Genomic DNA, 21,462 nt, shown 5'->3' on the forward strand with positions numbered 1-21,462 from the left:
GGTTGAGAACCCCTGTTCTAAATGCTACCCTATCTGTGAGAGATAAAGTTTAGTATTCACAGTATTAAAGGGACACTGGGCTCGAAATATGATGTGGTCTCAACTTAAAGAAAACATTGTGAACTTTTTTGTGGCAGCACCCTTTTTCTTCTGAAACCCACCGAATTCGCGCTGCAGGTAAACGATTTTCACGAAATGTAACATTGCACTGTAGTTGCAGCTATATATCTCTGTGGCGTCGACATCAATCGCCATCGCTTCTTAACCCATTGCGAAATTTCTGGATTTCTTGACGCGACCTCCGTCTTATTCGCATTGCTTTAGTTTATAGTTACGCGAAAAATATGCGATGCGTCACCCTTAATGTTTGCCACTTTCATTACAACTCGACATGTATCTACAAATGTACGATGAAGGTACGTAGCTCTCTGTATATTGAGGCTGAATGATAGATATAAAGAATTTCCGTTGTTTGGATCGTCTTGATGAGAAAATGAGGTAAATAAGGTTGTCGTCGACATATTACAAAAATTACAGATATACACATTCTGAGTAGCATTTGGGAAGCTATAATGACATTCCGTTTGTGTTTTCCATATCTAACCCAGGGGTCACCAAGACGCATGCGGCCCTCGACGTCATATTTTGTGGCCCGCCGGACTGATTTGAGATTTCGAAAGAACGCTAAGTAAAGCATTTTGAAATGCTGAAATTGATTTCAGTTTCGAAGTATTGTAGTTGTTGTGCAAAAGAATCTATTCTCTTGTGTAGGGATGGTGTGAACCTCTGGAAGGTTCAGGTTCGTGTGAACGCGAACCTTTTTGAAAGGTTCTGTGTGAACACGAACGTGAACCTCGTGACGTCATATTGCTAATTCCAACCCTATCTTCCAATGAAGTGATAGCCTATATATTAATGTACACGATACCTAGCGAAGACTCGGTCCACATAATGCCACAATGCTGAAGTACATATCGGCGTGTTAAACGTCGCTACATGTATCAACAGCGGCAATCAAAGGATATAATGATTGCGTAAAATCAATACATTCCGTCGCTTTGCCAACAATTTCGACGAGGACTTACCAAGGAATATAAGCTTACGCCTTAACGGTCTTAGCCAGACCGGACAATGTGTTCGGAGTCTGAGTATTGCTACATTGATATTGAGCAGAGTGTACAACTGGTTTCAATACTCGCTACCGATACCACATACAACAACAAGTTATGCAGCAGTAGCAAGCACCTTAATCGCACGGATTTGGTTTTAATGACACAGTAAAGATATGAAGTCAAGATTGACCCCGTACGCCCGTTCGATTTTTTACATCAGAAGACGATATCAATATCATTGATTGGTTGAATGAATAAGCATCATTCGCTGACTACGTATATCGCTCGTGATCTTGTGTGATTGCGGGTCAAGCTCACAGCAGATAGTCACTAAATATTCACAAACGGAAAGCTGGTTATTCTGAGAAAATTTTTGGAACAAAGCAACTGAAACTTTTAAGGTTGTCAAGGTGCATGGTGCATGCTCGTTAAGCGTTGATTTTTTATGCTGCCAGCACCATGCATGGAGTGGCCCGCAGTTGAAATGCAATAAATTTGAGCCAACGATCTTATAATGGAGTAAAAGTTACAATTTACCAAAACGTTCACAGTGCAGAACCTACCAAGGTTCTGTTGTGAACACGAACCTCTAAATTTCCGAGGTTCACACACAGAACGCGAACGTGAACCTCGCGTTCACACCATCCCTACTCTTGTGTCCAACATCACTATTCTTCGCTAGCTGATACGGCTTCAGCTGCGGTAATAGCGTTCCACGGAGAAAGAATTAGCTGATGTGAATAGGCTTATTGCCTTGACGTGCAATGGCCCAGACACTGCCAAGACTCCAGCAACTACTGTGTCTAGCTAACCCCAGTATCGATTTTCAAGCCGCCGCTGAAAAGTGTTGTCAGGTATCGTAAATGTATAAATAGAATGAAATTGATGATAATGATTTTTTTGTTATTTCTATTATGGCAACTACGCCGGACGCCCATGTTAGAGGGCAGAGCGTTTTACTGGTGGTTGTCAATCTATGTGGCCTATATTATCTCTATGCTGAATTCATGCGGCCCGCGGACAGTACGAAATTTGAAAAGTGGCCCTCGACCCGTTTGGAGTTGGCAACCCCTGTCATATCACATGGTGACAACGCCGCAGGTTGGTCACTTCTTCAAAGAAATGTCATTTTCATGAAGTATATGCCATTTGCCCTTCGAATTCGATGCTGGAATTGTTGAAACGACAACTATAGACCACCGTGTCTCGTAAGAAGGCCCGATAAAGAGAAAAGAGTGCGTCGAGCTTGAAGTTGATTACCCAAAGTCGGGAGCCCGAAAGAAAGAAAGAGAGAGAGAATTGAGACTGGCAAATCGTGGCATAGGATTTTGTTCACTTTAGACCAGTCGTTCTCAACCGGGGGTCCGCGGACCCATAGGGATCCATGAAGAATTTTCAGGTGATCCGCGAAACCTACAAATTTGCTAAATGGTTGGTAACCTAATTTGTATTTTCTAAATTAGAGAAATCACGAGACAGTTTCGCTCCGTAACTGCTAAAACTTGAAGACTCGCATAATAAGAATGGCTGTCTGAGATGGATTATTCTGCCGTGAAACCTCATTTTATTTGCCAAATTGCCAACAACATACTGATGCAAACACATTACTGTATAGAGATGTTCTATTGCTGGGGTTTTAGAATAAAAGTGCAAAATAACTTCAAGATGGGCAGCTGCTGGACAGAAATGACTAGGCTGGACGTTACATGTTCATTAGAAAAATGTTTCTCAATTTCGTGCCGTTTATGTTGCGATCATACCCAAAGATGTCTTTGGAAGTGGTACGCTTCATCGTTAGATTCGTATTCGTGGAAATGGATTTTCGGCACTCGTTCATATCAATTCGACGGCGCGGATTTTCAAGCCACGACCGCATATTTTACGAAATGCCGCTACAGAATTCTCTTTGAAATAAAGTATACCCAAAAATAAAGTATTCTTAATGTCTTCATTTTCAGGAAACGTCACTTTATCGCCGTTTATCGAACATACAGTTACCATTTACACAAGACGGGTGGCGGTTGCAAGATACTTGAGCTAAATATGAACAAAACGGGGAAGGATGGGGCCCACGGGGGTCAAATGGTCTAAAGAGGGTCCGCAAAGACCAAAAGAACCACTGCTCTAGACGTAGAATGATAGACAAAGCGAACGTGAGCCTATCAATCGCTGATATTTCGGGCACCAAGAAAGTATACCGGTAGGTCAAAATGGGTATATATTTATCGATAAACATTGTCGTGCATATTTGACGCATTCCCATTCATATTCAATGCTGTATGGTATTGTGTCTTAGAGAAGCTTTGTGTGCGTCATCAGGAAACTGCATGCCACGCTCGGCAGCGAGGAATATAGTCAGGGAATTGTCTGTTTTGTCGCGTCGCAGAGCCAAGCGCATAGGGTGTATGTGTATATGGGTTATCGTGTAACTAATTCAAATCCGATACGGATTCGTGAATCTATGCCTAGGAAATAATATTACATTGGAAATCGCAAAAATCGATTCGAAATGCCGATCAACTCGTTGTTCATCCCTGGTGTGTGCGGAATACCTCTTTTTTTCATCGCCTAGGCCAGCGTCGGGCAACATACGGCCCGCGAGGGGATTTTATCCGGCCTGCGGACAATTTCCCGTCTTAGTCGATAATGTGACACGCCGGCCGGTGTCCTGTCAATACCGAGAAAGCCATTACCGAGAATGGACACCACCGAGAATGGATATTAACGAGAATGCAATGTATGCAATGCAGGCACGATATGTATATATACAGGTCGTGTGCATGTGCAAGTGCATTGTGCATGACGGCTTTGCCACATTCGGCGCCGATTCTCAGATATAGATTTCTCGACAGCGCTTTCTCAGTAACTTAGATTCTTGGCATAGGCCGTGCTCGGTAATGTCCGTTCTCGGTATTGGTATAGAAACAGTCGATAAGCCCGGTACCCCAAATTTACCAAGATATCAGTTAATTAGGGTTGTGTACATCGTAAATGCCGATAATGAAACTTTTTTCGTTTCTACGAGCCTACGCGCCTACGCGTAAGCTTCACTCTCGGTAATGGTTCTCTCGGTATTGGCATAGAACCCGCGCGGCCCTAGTCTTCCATAGATTCCCCACTACTTGCTTACTGTTACTACGCGCAAGTAAGTAGAAGCGAGAAGACTTACATCAAGGGTCGGCAACCTACGGCCCGCGGGCCAGATCCGGCCCGCCAAGCGAAATCGTCCGGCCCGCGACATAATAGTTAGTTATCACAAGAATACGGCCCGCCGCTTCATAATGAGTTTCAATCTGCAGTGCAGCGCTGCATGAAAAAAATGCGGCATTGCTACGATATAATAGTAGCCTACATCGTATTAGTCTATTGTTACGCCATAAAACGAAGATGGTTGAAGTAGGAGATGGAGATGGACTAGACTGGACCAGTGCTTATTTCAATCGGGTGTATCTCGCAACCGAAGGTGTTCCATGTTTTTTTAAAGGGTTAATCACTCTAACGGGGTGTGACAATAAAGGTGTTCTTCCTTTGCTTCAAAAAACACTTGGAGCATCTCAGACGCAATGACGGAATCTCGAACTATTAAATTATAGATAACTAGCCTCCGTATGTTAGTTAGCCTGTCTATAGTTTGATTTTCCAGAAGGCATTGTGTGCCAAGACAAAAAACCTGAATAGTGTTTTGGCAACAATGGTGAAAACTGTTAATATGATTTTTGTCTCATCAACTGAATCAGTTACGCCAGATATTATTAGAAGCAGAGAATCAATATGGCGATGTCATGTAGGCCTATATCTGTCATGTTCGCTCATTGAGTGGAGCAGCTATGCTTACACGAGTGTATGAATTGAGAAATGAAATTGCAACTTTCCTCGAAAACACAAATATCGCCGACTCATAATTTTGTAATCGAAAATGGGTATCTCATCTTGCTTTCCTGGTACATTTAACGTCACATCTGAACAAATTGAACTTGCAACTTCAGGGGAAAACAACTTCATACATGAGATGTTGAGGCGCATTCAAAACAAATCTGTGACTCTGGAAATGTCAACAGTACAAAGAAAATTATACTCACTTTTCTATACTGGAGGAGAGAAAACCTAGTACCAACACTACATTTGTAACTGTGATACGAAAATTAACTACTGAATATTCACCCGCTTTCCCGACATTCCTTCTCTACAAAATGAATTCTTACTATTCAGTACTCTGTTCGATGTGGACGCCAATACCATTGCCTGAAAATTTTAAATGGGCCTTTCTGAAATGCGATGCAGTTGAATTGAATGACAAATTTCATACAAAGAGCATATCGCTGCATGACTTTGACAAAGAGTACGTTCTTGAAATTGGTCTTTATCCCAGCTTGACCAGCAATGCAAAAGAAATTGCATCAATTTTTGGAAGCACGTACGCATGTGAACAATAGTTCACGAATAGCAAGCTAAGATCACGTATTTCGGACGTCCATTTTGAATAGGGTCTGATTCTTGTTTCATCTAACTTGTTACCAGAAGTTGAAAACCTTTCACAAAGCAAGCTGCGTCAATTGTTACAATTATTCTGTGTCGTTGAAGTGTAAATACAGGTGTCTTCGGATTGGTATGATTGAGATTGCAGCAATGTAGGATAATATACCGAAGTGAGCGTAAAATATAGTACTAAGAAAAAATCCGGCCCGCCAAAAGGTTGTTCACCCGAGATTTGGCCCGCGACTAGCAAAAGGTTGCCGACCCCTGACTTACATTATCGGCATTTACGGTTCCATACCAATACCTAGAACGGTCAATGCCAATACCGAGAATGCGTGCGATAGTGGAGCTTACGCGTATGTGCGTAGAAGCGAGAAGACTTTCATTATCGGCATTTACGATGTACTCGACCCTAATGAATTGATTTCTTGGTAAATTTGGGGTACCGGCCTTATCGAACGTCTTGATATCTCAAATAAGAATTGCACCAGGTGTTGATTGATCTGAGAGAAGCAGACACGGCGGCGCCTGTATTACAACGGTATTCTCAAATCCACATTGTCTTCGTCATTATCGGCGAGAAATGTCTTTGAAATGACATTGCTGCCGTTACAATACATTCATTACATGCGATTTATTCCTTGTATATGAGGATAAATGGGCGAATAATGTATCGATCCAGCTATCCGGCCCACCAAGTACTTAATTGTCCTACGCCCGGCCCGCCGACTGGAGAAGTTGCTCGCCGCTGGCCTAGCTCCATGTTTTCAAAGAAATTTTGTGTAGACCAGTTTTATCCGTGCGTGTGACATGAACATTACTTAGCGATGTTCAAATATGTTCCCTGCATTTTCAGAGTCATCATCTCAACTAGCTCTACCGCTAACTTTGATGACGTGGGCTGAGAGAGAATAAACAGGGATACATGGCAGAATCAATATTATTGACGGAATTCATTCACAAAATTTAACAACCAGATGCACATAGAAACCAGATGCATAGAGTAAGTCCACCAGAAGTTGCATCGATTACACTATGGTGGGCCCCGGATTAGTGTTTTTGGGGCATGGTGTTGTTTCGGTCCTGGCTACATCATACGGTCACATATCTGCGCTGATCTAACAATTTCATCCGGCCCGTGAAGAAGTCCTTTGCAGACCAAATGAGAATACGGACCCCAACAATCACCAGAGTTCAAATTCCAGATGGCTCAATCCAATAGTCACGACCTATAATTGAAAAATCCACTCATGTATAAAATCGATACAGGCACACAATTGTTAGTGTGACGTCATATGTTTATACCTTATTTTACCACCGCTGGGGGCGCTAAAGAGTGTCCGGAATTTGGTTCACGAAAATATGGTAACCCTAAAATAAACCCGAATTCCGAGTTCCGTTGTCGCTGGAATCAAACTGCCGCCAGAAGACGCTGCTGATTCAAATGCGAGTAAGGAGAAATGTCGGCAATTATTTCTGAAGCATTTTCTCGGCTGTTCCGTTATCGATGCGTCATTCAGGCTATAGCAAGGAATACCATATTGCTGCAATACGTGAACGTATCCTGTTGGAAGGAGAGAGCGTTGTGCCTTCGCTATTCTTGTCTGTCTGGATTCAATGAAATCTCACTGCGGCTGTACTAAGTCGACGAAAGTTAAAGCCGCTGTGTGTCTCCTGTTGGTATATTTAGTGATCCATATTTACGACGCAAGACTTAACAGTAACATAGCAAGCCGCGAAATACAGACTGAAAGCATTAATGATCTTGAAGTATTTCAAGACTCGCACTCTCCGTTTACGGTTGTCGGCAATGTTACTTCGAAAGTGAATGGCGTCCGTCGGCAGTCTACGTGCGACTATCAGTTAAAGCCGAACGACAATTCTCTGAGAATTTCGTCAGTATCGTGGGCGGATATCGAAGAGGCAAACATCGTCGTGTCTTCCGGAGGCAAATATTCGCCAACTGATTGCGTAGCCGCTTATAAAATTGCCATCATAATACCGTTAAGAGACAGGGAAGATCAGCTGAAAACATTATTATCCCACATGCACCCGGTGTGGCAACGACAGATGTTGGATTATCAAGTATACGTTATCTCACAAGCCGGTACTGGGCTTTTTAACAGGGCTAAGCTGCTGAATATTGGTGTATCTGAAGCCAGCAAAGGTATATATGTGAATATATCGTATAGCCAATAGCCAAGGAAGTAGGCTTGAGATTATTTTCGTCTTTCGTGGCCCGCAGCGTTTGTGGACTTTATTTGCGCGGCAATGATTATATTATGCTGTCACGTCATAATTGTTGTTGTTGTTACCTTACTATGCCCCACGTCCCACATGGTTTAAATCGATACCTCTATTTATCCATTTGCGTTGGATGCTGCATACGCTATCGTTCAGAACTTAAATTTTAGGTTCATATCTCTACTTCGCGCGACATATCACACATTATTCTCTACTATACCTCTTATTGACAGATGCAATCGCCAGGTTTATCAATATCAGTTCATTCATTCATTCATCCATATGTTCATTCATATATTTTCTTAAGAACTATTTCATTTCATAACACCACAAGATCGTGACACTATGGTTTCATATCAGTTCAATGCTGTGCCCTACGTGTGGCAATTGTCAATTCGTTCAGTTACGTATTCTGACCGATTAACACGATTCTCGTAGTTGAATGAACGTCGGTAAAATATGACTTACAGAGTGATGCTTCTTTACGCTTACACCAAATTCAGCAACATGTCTTAGGACAGCGGTTCTCAACCGGGGGTCCGCGAAGCAATTTCAGGGGGTCCGCGAGACCTCTAAATTTTTAAAATTGTAATTTTTATTTTGTTTTTTAATTTGAGAAAGCACGAGGCAGTTTCGCACCACAACTGCTAAAACCTCATGACTCATATCATCATAATCATCGTCTGACATGGACTATCGTTGTGTGGAAACTCATTTTCATTGCCAATTTTCCAATAACCTGCTGATACAAACATATCGCTATTTAGAGACGTTTTGTTGGTGTTTGTGGAAAAAATAAAAATATGGAGACAGTAACGTCAATCGGGTGACTTCGTAATGTCTACGAAACCTTCTCCATTTGAAGTTGTCAGTCTCATCAAATTAGTGAACAGTCGTTTGAAATAAAAATTTCCGAAGTATTTCGATAATTTGTCCCAATGCAAGGAACAGCTTCTTGGAGGTACAGAACTTTAATATACAATTGAATAGTATATTGATATTGAAATGAACCCGAATATTTCCGGCTGACACTCGTCATAAATCGGACAATGATATACGTGCTCTTAAAGCTCGGCTATCAGGTTTGGCGCATTCTTATTGCGGATGCCCTATCGACAAGGCTGATTTTTTATGAATAAGGTGTGTTTCGTTGCTATCAAAGCATTACGCTCCAACCCTGAAATTCATATCAACAATTATATTGGTATGCAGCCTTGTCTTGTTAATGTTCAATTGTTTATGTTCGAAAATGTTTGCTCGTAAATATATATGTAAACCCGAACAGAACAAGTCGTTTCATTACAGTCTTTCTCTGGTTGGAAAACGTGGATCCATTCTTTGGAGCATAAATTTGTCTGTACTTTTAGATCAGGATTTCACTGTGACGATAGAAACTCTCTGCGGGCCGAATCCGGCCCGCGGTCCGTATGTTCCCCGTCCCTGCGCTAGATGCTGGATGCGATATGTTCATAAAATATATGTTTCTTCATTTTGGTGCCAAAAATGTTGCGATCACACCAAAACTATCGTCGGAAGCGTTATGCGTTAATATTGCATTAGCTTTCATCTATCTTTACGGAAATAGTTTTTGGCACTCCTCGTTCATATCAAAACGAAGACGCGGATTTTCAAGACACGACCACGTACTTCAAGAAATACAGCAGCAAAACTAGATTTGAAATAATAAAAGTCCACCAATTTCTACATAAATAGTATGATGTTATCATCAAGAAAAATCATTATTTTGCTGTTTATCACAAGCCTGCAGTTCATATTTGCACAAGACAGCTGAAGGTTGCACCATAATAGAGCTAAAATTGAACTGAACCTTGAGGGGGTCCGCGAGGGTCCGTGACGGTCAAAAGGGGTCCGCGAAGCCAAAAAGGTTGAGAACCACTGTCTTAGGATCTAGACTTGTCTTCTTATCCTTGTAGCCTTTATCATCAAACGGTGGAGGGGTAACATACCTAAGTACATACCGGGCCTAAATGCACGTCATCGCCCACGAATGTGACTTTCCGCAGTATCGAATTTTGAAGTACAATTAGCCGGCCAAAGTTTTAATCCGTAAGTTTGATTCCTCAGAAAGGGAAAACCTTTGAACTCCAATATTGGTTTCTTTTGGTTGAGTAAAGTGAACATGCATATCATGTAGCCAGATCAATCTGAATTTCAGCCGCATCATGACTTTGACCGACCTTACTCCGGCATCGTTTTGATATTTGTAGATATTTCAATGTAACGCATTTCGTATCTGATTTTAATTTACGGCTTCGATATTCTTTTCCCTTCCCCGGGAGCCTTGATTGAAACCTCTATTAGTCTTATCATATCATCCGAATCATGCACTGTGTACGTTAATGTGGAAATGACATTTATTTGAAATCTTAATCAGCCCGCAGCATTGTCCTAAAGTCGAATAACACTGGTATGGTCGGAAAAGACCAGATTTGTGGTGAATAACTGGCAATATTTTGTCCGCGGTCGCATAGAAGATACATGTTTTTCACGCCATCTGTACTGGTACGAGGTTGACTCGACGCCTAATCTCGATTCGGGCTGAAAACGATCGGGCACTCGTAGCAATGCTATTTTGGCCTTGAATACGCCCTAAACCACGGTAGATTTCACCACCCTGAGACCATGAATTGGTTAGTCGAACAAGGGGACTAGCCCTGGTCGAGAATTTCTCCCGTTTGCAACATATTTCTCTTTCTTTGTAGACGCACCCTACGATTGTTACGTGTTTCATGACGTGGATTTGATTTTGGAAGATGAGGATTGTTTGTATACCTGCGAATTGAACAACCCAAGACACATCTCTCACCATATTGATCTGTTTTCTTACAAACCGATTTCGTACTACGCTCCGTGCAATCCATCACTTGGTAAGTGGTTGAATGGTAATTCCTTCTCCGGTATCAATATCTCGTTGTCAATCGCAGACATTATCCAACGCATCGGAAGTGACATCCTAATTCACGACGAAGTAGGTCTAACATAACATACGGATAACCATCGTATACTTCGCAATCAATCATATCATGAAATCACGTCCACCGGGTCTTCGCCCGTAAGCGACGCTATTGTTTCGTCACTCGACGCGGAGAAACGCGGATGGGTATTCCGCTGTTGTACTTATACAGACTACCGTTTCTCATTAGACCTAGTTCTAGTTCTAGATGCGACTTTTGAAATGCGAGTAGTTCTAGCTCTAGTTGCGAACTTTGCACAGCCAGTCGTTTCTTTCTTATCTTTACATTATCTTCATAAAAGAGCTATTTGTGCCTTCTATACGCCCCCTTCCGTATTTTTACGCCACATAAGCGCCATCATCATACGAGCAGGCGACGTAGAGCGATACCACCCTCGTATCTGAAATGGAAGACCCACATTAACAATCTTTGTAAAAAACTATCTGCTACAGCTGGAATTCTTGCAAGACTTAGACATCCTCTCCCTAGACCAGGGGTGTCAAACATACGGCCCGCCAGCCCATTTCATCCGGCCCGCGAAGCTATTTTGAAAAATGGCTGTATTATTCAGCACATTTCTTACAAATGTTGAGATTTATCATCAAATAATCCCTAAAGATAGCAAATGTCGAGTATGTTCAATTGTTTATAGGTCACATAACCATCCGACAGTGGTGTTGTGTTGTGGTTCACTCTAGTCACCATCAGCAAGAAAGAGCCTTTATTTACGTTCAATTCCGAGAAGGCAAATATGCACACTGCATAGTGCACATTCAATCCCGAGTTTTACGGAAAAATGGACCCAAAAAGTAGTTATTCCCAGAAGTGAAACCGCCGTAGTGATAAACCGGTATATGCAGGTTACATGGAGAATATATTTGGTACACAATAATTCAAATATCTGTGGACGGACTCCCAATTTCGCTCATGTCTTAACAGAACCTCTGCATACGGAGAAACCCGAATCGCGATATAATAGTAACGAACCAGTTTCAATATAGCCCTCGTATTCCTCATAAAACGCATACAGATGCAGTATATCGTCTATAAAGCTACTTTTTTAGCAGTTTATATTTCCATATTTAACCAGCCATAATCTTAATTTTGCTAATTCCATTGCTCGCTAATAAAAGCTGTTTCTTGAAGAACCCTATGATCCGTTACAATGTAATATCTTATTGTGTAGGCCTAATAATTGAGTATTCGAGAAAAAAACAAGGGTATGGAATTTCAATCATTTGAAATATCCGGCCCGCGAGCAATAAGATGGTTTGAATCCGGCCCGCGAGGCAATTTGAGTTTGACACCCCTGCCCAGACAGACCTTCAGGACCATTTATTTCTCATTATTTCACCCACACCTACTTTATGGATTATGTGTATGGGGGAAGGCCAATCAGACAGATTTAAACAGAATCTGTGTCATTCAAAATCGACCCATAAGAAATATGTGTGGCATATAGATTCTAGGTCATCTGCTACTTCTCGTTATCCAACTCTTGGGATACTTTAACTACTCGATTTGTATAATTATGAAGTAGCCAAACTGATGCATAAATTTTCAAACGGCAATATCTCCCCATACCTTAATACCTTGTTTGAGCAATCTTGCACTGTGCATTGATATTCTACTAGATCATCAGAATCTGGACATCTTTATGTTCACCGCATGAACTCTAGACTGACCCAACAGTCTATTGAATATACGGGCCCAAATAATTGGAATAGCGTACCCGACAATCTCAAAGAACTGCCCCAACATGAATTTAAAAGCAAATCCCTGGATTACCTTTTAGCATATTACAATATGAATTGAGAGTCTGTACCCGTTAATTTATACATTGTACATCTATATATTGTTTTCATATGTTACCATGGCTACCGTCTTTGTTATATATTTGCGTTTATTATTTTCTTCTATGTTGCAGACTGTCCAGTCCACTGTTATATTATTAAATTACAATTAATACTCTCGATTACTTTGCTGTCATGGTGGTGATGAGTAACAAGGCCTTTATAGGTCATAGCGTCACCTCCAGCCAAATTTTTATGTTTGACGAATCAATAAATGTCTGTCAGTCTGTCTGTCTGTCTATCACCTTTCACAAATTGCAGTGAAATAGGTATAATGGTCGAAAAAATACATAATCATCTTTAACGAGATGTAGATCTGGCATTATATTCTCTGTTGACGTATAAAACGTACGTGTTTGAACTTTCCGTATCATTCATGCGGTCGCGACGCCATAACGAATGATACCTATGCACCCGCAGAGTCGGCGACCGTCTTCAGCCTGATCTTCCCAAAGCTCTACGGAGACGAAGAAACCCAGGGTTTCGGCGGGGTGTCAATGATGACCGGCGAGCAGTTCGCGTCTGTGAACGGATTTTCGAACCTGTATTGGGGATGGGGTGGCGAGGATGACGACATGTACCATCGCATTAGAAAGCAAGGTAAGGCCGATCAAAAATAATTCGGATGTAATGTTAATGTAAATAATTCGAGAATGAATGTATGATTATCATATATGTAAAATAAATGTATGTATGTAATGTAATGTAAATAAATCGAGAATGTAGAACCTCCGTAGGCGATACGATACGTAAGCCCCTCTCTGATATATCATATGATGTACAACGGAATTGAAATATCGTGCCAAGCTGATACCTGTAAATATACGAAAATGGTGTATTTCCTAGCGTAGTGTGTAAATCAGGTAATCGGTGATTTCAGGTACCAAACTGTGCTTTCACGCCCTTGCAGTGGGTGAAAATGAGTCGAATACACCTATTCCTATGAAGTTAAACCTCAGGGGTGTGATGTGCTACGCTTGCGTGAACCACACAAAGAACTCCCATATAAGATGGTGCACGAAACGAACAGAACCCATGGATATATGTCCAGTCAATGGTAGTTGGTGTATCCGATTCGACTCTTATTCGCCCATTGGAAGTTTGTAAAGGCATAATTCTGTACCCGAAAGGGCTGCTTACCCCATTTACACCTTCTGCCATGGTGATGAATTCACTTATTTTCCGCGCATTGATTTACAGTGTACAGTACACTGTGCACTCCTGGCGAAAATATTGTATTCACGCCTAAAAGGTGATACACGAAAGCAAACAAATAAAAACTCAGAGTTATATCACGGGTATAAATCCCACGTCCATGGAAGCATTTGGACTAAAATGTTGTGTTTGATCTAAACCAGTGGTTCCCAACATTCCTCGACTCATCTCCCCCTTATCAAGATCGCCCCCCATATTTCCAGAACCGTAAAAGAGGACATTTAAACGGGAAATGTAATCACCTACCTCTGATTGCTGGTGAATTGACTGAAAAAAATATCATTTTTACGAGTAGGTGCTCGGAAATCCGACTTCCATGTCTACTTTCCGTTGAGTTTACCTTTTTTTAGCCAACTTTCGCGTCATATGCAGAATATGCATTTATGGCCGTGTTAGTTAACTATATCTCACCGTACGTTCTAACATTTTCGCCCCCCTGTCGCTCCCTTGTTTCTCAAAATCGCACATTGGGGGCGATATCGCCCACGTGTAGGGAACCACTGATCCAAACCGTGGTGTAAGGTGAGCTGTAATTTGTTATTTTTTTAAAAGGGGTAATTGCATCCCGTTATTTTCTTCTTGGGGGTAACGGTATGAAAAAGGTTAAGAACCACTGCTATAGGAGAAGAGAGTTTCTAAGTAACATATAAAAAATTTGAAAATTTTCTGTTCACCCCATGAAAGTGTTGGGCTGTCTATAGAAACGATGCTCACCAAATTTGGTTCAATTCCAACCAGTGGAAGCGAAGTTATTGCCGTCGAAAAATTTGGATTTGAATAAAATAGTATTTACGGTGAGCACAACTATAATAAATAAACAAAGAATCGGTCACCGTAAATACTATTTTATTCAAATCCAAATTTTTCGACGGCAATAACTCCGCTTCCACTGGTTGGAATTGAACCAAATTTGGTGAGCATCGTTTCTATAGACAGCCTAACACTTTCATGGGGTGAACAGAAAATCTTCATATTTTTTATTATTTATTTTTATATAATAAATAGAAACTTTATTCTCCTGTAGCAAAGCGGTTACTGGCTGGAATTGAACCAAATTTTGTGTGTAGGCTTAAATTAAGTAACCTAACAATTTTATCAAGTAGCCAGTACGATTTGAGAAAAAAAAGTCATTTTTGAAGAGCCCTGGTGTGCACGGGTATGAATGCACACTTTTTTCGCTAAGACCGTAGGGGACTAACTATATTACTGTAACATGATTTTTCTATTGGTCCGTGGATATGTATGTATAGTCATGCGACACAGTCAGAGTTGGTAAAAGTGGTCATCGTTGACGTTAGCAGGAGTTGAAATACGTCGTAAATTTATGCTGGAGCACAATAGTAAGTAATCTAAGGCTAGTTTTTTCTACAAAACTGTAAAGTAGAAGTAGTTTAGACCTATAACCATTTAGTAAGTAGTGTGAGGAAGCAAAACCAACTTCAGTACTTCCAAAAAGTAGAAGAACCTCGCTGCTGGCCGCCTCCGGTCACAATAAGCACGCGACACTTCGGCATGTGGGTTAAAATTTGGGTTATATCTAGTCTAGGGCTTGGTTAATGTTAGGGTTTGGATTAGGGTGAGGGCTCATTTTGGGGCTAGCGTTTGTATTATGGACAACCCAATTATTCACAGTTCTATGAAAGTCGGTGATTTGTTTTGATTGATGATGTCACTGAAATTTCTCGTTTGTGATTCGATTCTGAATCACGTAATATGATTCGAGTCGAGTAATCGAGTATCACTCATTATGACGTCGTAACAGAATGTAATATGTCAAAGTTCAAATATGTACCTTTTATGCGACCACAAAGAATATAATGCCTGCTGTCCATCACATTTAGGATGCTTTGGTATTTTTTCGACCATACCGATTTCATTGCGCTTGGTGACGATGTCGTGGGATGATCATGACTTCGGAAATGTGCTATTTCCAGTAACGTTCGTAGCTTTGTACTATATGTTTCGTGTGCTACGATACGGCCAATCAAGGTTTAAAGGCTCCAACAGTGAAAATTAGTATCGAAACTATAATTCTCGTCGATAAATTAACTTTCAGTGGCGAGAAGCGTATAATTTACTACTCGACTCGAATCATTATCGAGTAGTCGAATCATTGTTCCCAGCCCTATATCTAATATAGCAGTATCAATGTGCACGACTTCATTTTGCTGAGCTCATCAATACAAGGGTGGTCTGCAACCTTTTCTGTTAACGGACTGCGAACGTGGAATTTCCAAGCTCACGGACTGCTACATCCTCAATATAAGCCCTTATAACCAATGATTCCGAAAAACCACGCATTGAACAGTATGTACCCACGCCTTCAGCATTGAGATTGGCGATGACTAGGGCGATTTTTTTGACATGTCAAAATTTTAGCGTTAGGTCAAAAAATTGTCAAAATTGTTATAAAGTCAAAAACATTTTGCAGCCTGCATTTCGTTTGTATCGTAGATGTTCGCACCGTCGATGAACCATAGCCTATATAAAGGCTATAGATGAACTTATCATTTGACATTTTACTTTACACTCAGCTTGTAGGCTACTTTATGGGCCTACCGTTGTAGGCTACCCAATACCCATTGCCTGCTAATTGTGAATCATTAACGGTCATACGAAACAAATGGATTAACATAGTGTTATTTTCGAATGTAAATATTTACATTAGATAGTGCTATGCTCAACGTACCGCAATATCCTAACTGAAGCAAGACTGCGTGGGCATCGGTTCTTATATCAAGAATCGCACGATGAAAAATTGTGATGTAGACCGCATTTTCAGAATGAAGATTGACATAGTGTTATTTTCGAATGTAAATATTTACATTAGATAGTGCTATGCTCATGCTCAACGTACCGCAATATCCTAACTGAAGCAAGACTGCGTGGGCATTGGTTCTTATATCAAGAAGCGCACGATGAAAAATTGTGATGTAGACCGCATTTTCAGAATGAAGCAACACGGTGTGTCATCAGCAGTGTACGCACAATTTCAGTGTTGCCACTTGCCAGCCAATAACTGCTGCTGTTGAATGCTCTTCCATCTTTTAGGTAAAGAAAATCGCCCTAGTGATGACAAATGCTGCTATGACTTAGATCGGGCCTTCATCGCATGTTGTGATCATATGCTGAGGGCAGGTCGCCACTTTTCCGTCTGGCTATATCTTCCAAATATCTTCGTTAGTAGGCGTAGATTGGTCATGGGCAGTTGGCACTCTAGCAGAAAGTGTACGACTGTCTGTTCTACAATGCATGTGCCGCACAGACGATATCTTCGTAGCGTTTTATCCGACAAAGAAGAGAATTCAATCGACAATGTCCCGATATCAACCTCAGTATAATAGAGGAGTGCCTTCGTGAAAAATTCCGTTACGGATGCGTAGGTTTTGTGATATGCCGACCCGTCTTAAGAAGAGATAAAGCGGCCTCTATACAGTATTTATGTTCCTTGCCGACACCTGCATGTGACATCGGCGTTTGATTGAGTTGACTTGTTATTGCCGCTTCTCTTCCACTTGATTTTGGAGCTGAGGTGAAAGTCTATAATTCGTTATAAAGCCAAATCCGTGTGATGTAAAGTAGCAACCAGTGGATCAATTTAAAACGCTTTCGATATCTATTTTTTGAAATGTGTCAAACCGGCGGCTCACGTTCCTAACTACTTCGCGAATATACAGTGTACACAGTGACTGCCGATTCTTATTACGCGCTTCGTTTATTATGTGCTCCGCCTTAGCATTCTATCTCTGCTTGAACCGTTTTCGTCGTCAAAATACCTAGCTTCGGGCGTTTCGAATCTTGCCAAGCGGAGGATGGTTTATGCATTGATTTGCCTGGTCTTCTGTGTGAAATCGTAGCAAGCTACGGGCAGCAGTACATCCTAACCACGCCAAATCGCAACCATTTCTAGCGCTATACGATAGCTTCTATATTGTTTTGGTGGCCACATTCATTGTGGTATAATTTATCAACTAACGAGTTTTCGTGTGGCCATTATCAAGAGTGGACGCCACAATGACAAGCAGATAAAGACGTTATCTCTTGATAAAGGACACAAAAAAATTCTTCTAGTTGAAAAATTATACTGCAACGAATGTAGTCTTGAAGTCAATATTCAATTCTAATACCGTCAATCACCCACTCAAGTATACGATTGTTACATTACATCTGTAATGACATTTAGAAATAGGTCGCGGGTGACTGGCCAATATAGATATCGCTCGGATGCTTAGAAACCATGTTTAATCTTATTTGCGCAAGAATACTTTTCACTTCTAGCATTTTGTTAGTGTTGAAATAGTGTTGTGCGGCGTCGAAGGCTGTATGGCTTGTATGTAATTGCGTAGCATCTCTGGAATGTTTCGGCTACTTATATTGACACGCCCGAGCCATGGTAACGAACTAATCTTTGGCAGCTTATTCCGTGGTCAACCCGTACGGCACGAAATGCTCGTTCAGAATGATTCGGCATCAGCACGAAACCGGCAACGCCAAGAATCCGACTCGTTTCTCTTTGTTGCGTCACGCAAAAGCGCGCATGCGCAAGGAAGGTTTCAATTCGCTAAGGTATAGAACGTCGGACAATTCCAACACGTAACATACGATTTTTAATACTTTATTGCATTGAACGGGATATCTTGTGGCCTCGTTATCTCGGATTGCGGTTAGGTCTCGCTTATCGTAACCTAATCTCTTATCAAACTCTGAACCTGATCGAAGTTAGCACCAGAGTACTTATCCGGAGTATCCAAGTCGGTTTTGGCCACTTGCACTATTCTTAAGGTTGCATTCAAAACTGAAATCAATTTAAAACAAACATGTTTATAACAAGGCCCTTGTTTAAAACAGTTTTTTTTTACGGAATGACGTCACGAATATTCAATTGTGACGTCACAGTGGATTGACATTGGTAATCGAAAATATAGGGCGCACCGCATTGACAATTGAAAATAACATCACACCGCAGAGCAGCGGTATCACGATTCACGTCAAACGACCACTGATTTCCGTTCGGCAACGGTGCAACTGGACCTAAAACTAGACTGCTAGAGCTACTCGCTTTTCAAAATCCTTGAAGAGCTTCTTTGAGGTGCTGAACTTCAATAAACAATATAATAGTATATTTATATTGAAATGAACGCGAATATTTTCGGCTCACACTCGTCAGCGGTAATCGTCAGTTACTAGTAGAGAATTGGAAATTTCATGCCGGCGACGTCATATTTTGCGATAAGATTGTTGAATATACGTTCTTTCCAATTCTCTACTAGTTGCCGGCGATTATCCCTGACGAGTGTTAGCCGAAAATATTCGGGTTTATTTCAATATGAATATATTATTCAATTTTCAAAATCCGCAACTGGCACTAGAACTATCCTACAAAAAATCAGTACACAGCTGACCGTCACGTCACTAGAATGGTAGTTTGTACGGGGTTTATATGGGCGCGAGACGCGTTCGCATGCACATTGCACAACTGTCGCTCTGCTTTAGATACCGCACCTTGTCGAAGGAATTCAAGAGCCTCTACACGAATATAACAGTTGACATCGGACAACCGTCGCCAACCATGATGAATTTTTTAACGCAGCGGTTTTTACCAGTCGGAATATTCGCCTGCCACGCGAAGATGCCGTGGCAAGCGAAAAAGGGTCGATGATCACCCGTAAAGGCGATTGGCTGTAATTCGCCACTGAGATAAAACGGAGATTCGCGCCGAGCGTAATAAGACAGCGAAACTGACGACGGATGAAGCCAGGTCCGGGGTTGATCTCTAACCTGAGCACTGACCACGTCAGGACTTGCGTCGCGACAGGAAATTAGCTAACATCCTTTCCCGCAATTGTTGCTGGATTCGGGCCCGGATACCACACTGTAGTGTACAACCACGGGTGGAAAGTACGTCTATTTATCAGATTTCCGTGACCATAGCGTGGGGCGAATATGGTACTTTTAGTTCCCGAGCTGTGTTTTTACGCCCATTCCACTGGGTCAAAACGAGGCATAAACACCAAATCGTCATGGGGAGATTTATCTCGGGTTGTGTTTTCGCGGGATCGTAATGGGACGCAAACATGTTACCATATCTTGGAGATCTGAAAAGAGGGCACTTTTTCAAAATTTTCAGACTTGCAATACCGGAGGAAAATCCTGAAGAAATGGCTATGTTTTGCACTTCGTGGTCGGTTGACTAAAAAAAGGTCAACGTTCCGGCTCATCTCCCGTAATAGCCGCTGGAGCGTTATGTGATCAGTGCTGATTCACCGTATTTCAGTCGAATTTTGCGTCATATTTAACCAATATTCTCAAAAAAGAGGACAACATCTCAACAAAGAGGACATTTGGGCGTCCTTCGAGAACAAAAAAGTAGACAAATCCTCTTAAAAGGGGACATACGGTAACCATACGCAAACAGAACCCACTGACTTCACCTCTGGAATATATCTGCTTAGAGAATGGTGTATTTGACTCAGTGGAAGGGTGTGAAAGCACGATATAATACATGAAAAGTTTGCCAAATACACGATTTTCGTTTTGCAGTGTATTGTATAGCTACAGACCTAAGCTGCCGCCGCTCTAGTCCCGTATGTGTACCTTGGAATTCAACAGTCAATGAATGATTTTGCTGATCTAAACATATCTCGGACGCTGCAATTCTTAGTCGTTCATTTCTCTGCTCAGCAATGTCCTGGATGTGCAATGTCTTGACGCGTTGTCGGCGCCGTGCGAGCAGCCGTGACGTGGTCGATTTGGGCGTTTGGTGGCTACGTGTGCACTGTGCAGGGGTGTATCATATATCACGGAGTTATATAATATAGATCTTGGGTTTCTTACTTTCAGTTTGAATACATTTTTAACATCTTCGACGCAGTTTCGCCGAGGTACACATTCATACACCGCTGAAAGTCGAACTTGCCTGAGACTTCCTTTTTTCACAGCGATATATTTCCGGTCAGTGTTCATCTGCTCATCTATTGTGTCTTACTATGATAATGGCGTAGCTACGATTCGCAAGCCTTGTCCGTTATTAAATACTGTCACCGAGTTGTCGTGAAGCAAACACGTTACAGTGTATCTGTGGTATCTCACCTTTGTTGAATATTTTTCTTTCGCCTAGGCCAGGTGAGTATCTGAGATGTGCTATTGCGGACCGGTGAAATTGGCGCGCAATTTACCACGCAGAATGTTTGATCGCACTTTTCCTGATGATGCCGCTACGACATATCTTTGCAATCAATCGTTGTGGTTGTGTACTTATTTTTACTTCTATTCGCGAAATACATTGAACAAGAAAAATTCCCGTTGAGTACATACCATGGGCTCTGGCTTGATATGAATGGGCTCTGGCTTGATATGAATTAGGCTTGATTTGTATTTCAATTTCCAAATTTTTTCGAATGCAGTATTTTTCAATAGTAGTCTACTTTGTAAACACTGGTTCTATACAGTATACACCCCTGGAATTGTATGTCAGTCGGCGTTGTTCTGAGTGTCTGTGCTTGAGCAATGAGCATATGTGATTACCGTACTGAGTATAGTATCATAATTTCAATATTCGGTCAGGATAGGATTGTCAGCCAAAACACG

At 41.5% G+C, this 21,462-nt stretch overlaps 1 protein-coding gene and 1 long non-coding RNA gene across 2 annotated transcripts; both read left to right on the forward strand.

Annotated features, from left to right (window-relative positions):
• Positions 1-7,087: 7,087 nt before the first annotated feature.
• LOC145449152 (beta-1,4-galactosyltransferase 1-like) lies at positions 7,088-21,171 on the forward strand. Its single transcript, XM_080327619.1, has 5 exons — positions 7,088-7,755; positions 10,556-10,720; positions 13,081-13,260; positions 18,291-18,441; positions 19,369-21,171. Exons 1-5 carry the CDS (start codon positions 7,206-7,208, stop codon positions 19,532-19,534), a joined length of 1,212 nt encoding a protein of 403 aa, XP_080183745.1. The 5' UTR covers positions 7,088-7,205; the 3' UTR covers positions 19,535-21,171.
• On the forward strand, positions 7,762-10,554 carry LOC145449154 (uncharacterized). The gene is made up of 2 exons (XR_013918156.1): positions 7,762-8,355; positions 9,745-10,554. It is a non-coding gene; the product is annotated as an uncharacterized LOC145449154 (long non-coding RNA).
• Positions 21,172-21,462: the final 291 nt, after the last annotated feature.

Source organism: Botryllus schlosseri, chromosome 10 (assembly GCF_051294905.1).
Source record: "Botryllus schlosseri isolate E-star chromosome 10, Bs_hap1, whole genome shotgun sequence".
NCBI classification, from domain to species: domain Eukaryota; kingdom Metazoa; phylum Chordata; class Ascidiacea; order Stolidobranchia; family Styelidae; genus Botryllus; species Botryllus schlosseri.

Bases quoted from the DNA above. Each gene is read 5' to 3' on its own strand.
- LOC145449152 (XM_080327619.1), top strand. From the start codon at position 7,206: ATGAAATCTCACTGCGGCTGTACTAAGTCGACGAAAGTTAAAGCCGCT. The intron at 7,756-10,555 runs GTATATATGTGA...CTTTCTTTGTAG, and splicing joins TGTATCTGAAGCCAGCAAAG to ACGCACCCTACGATTGTTAC. The intron at 13,261-18,290 runs GTAAGGCCGATC...AATCTTTGGCAG, and splicing joins CCATCGCATTAGAAAGCAAG to CTTATTCCGTGGTCAACCCG.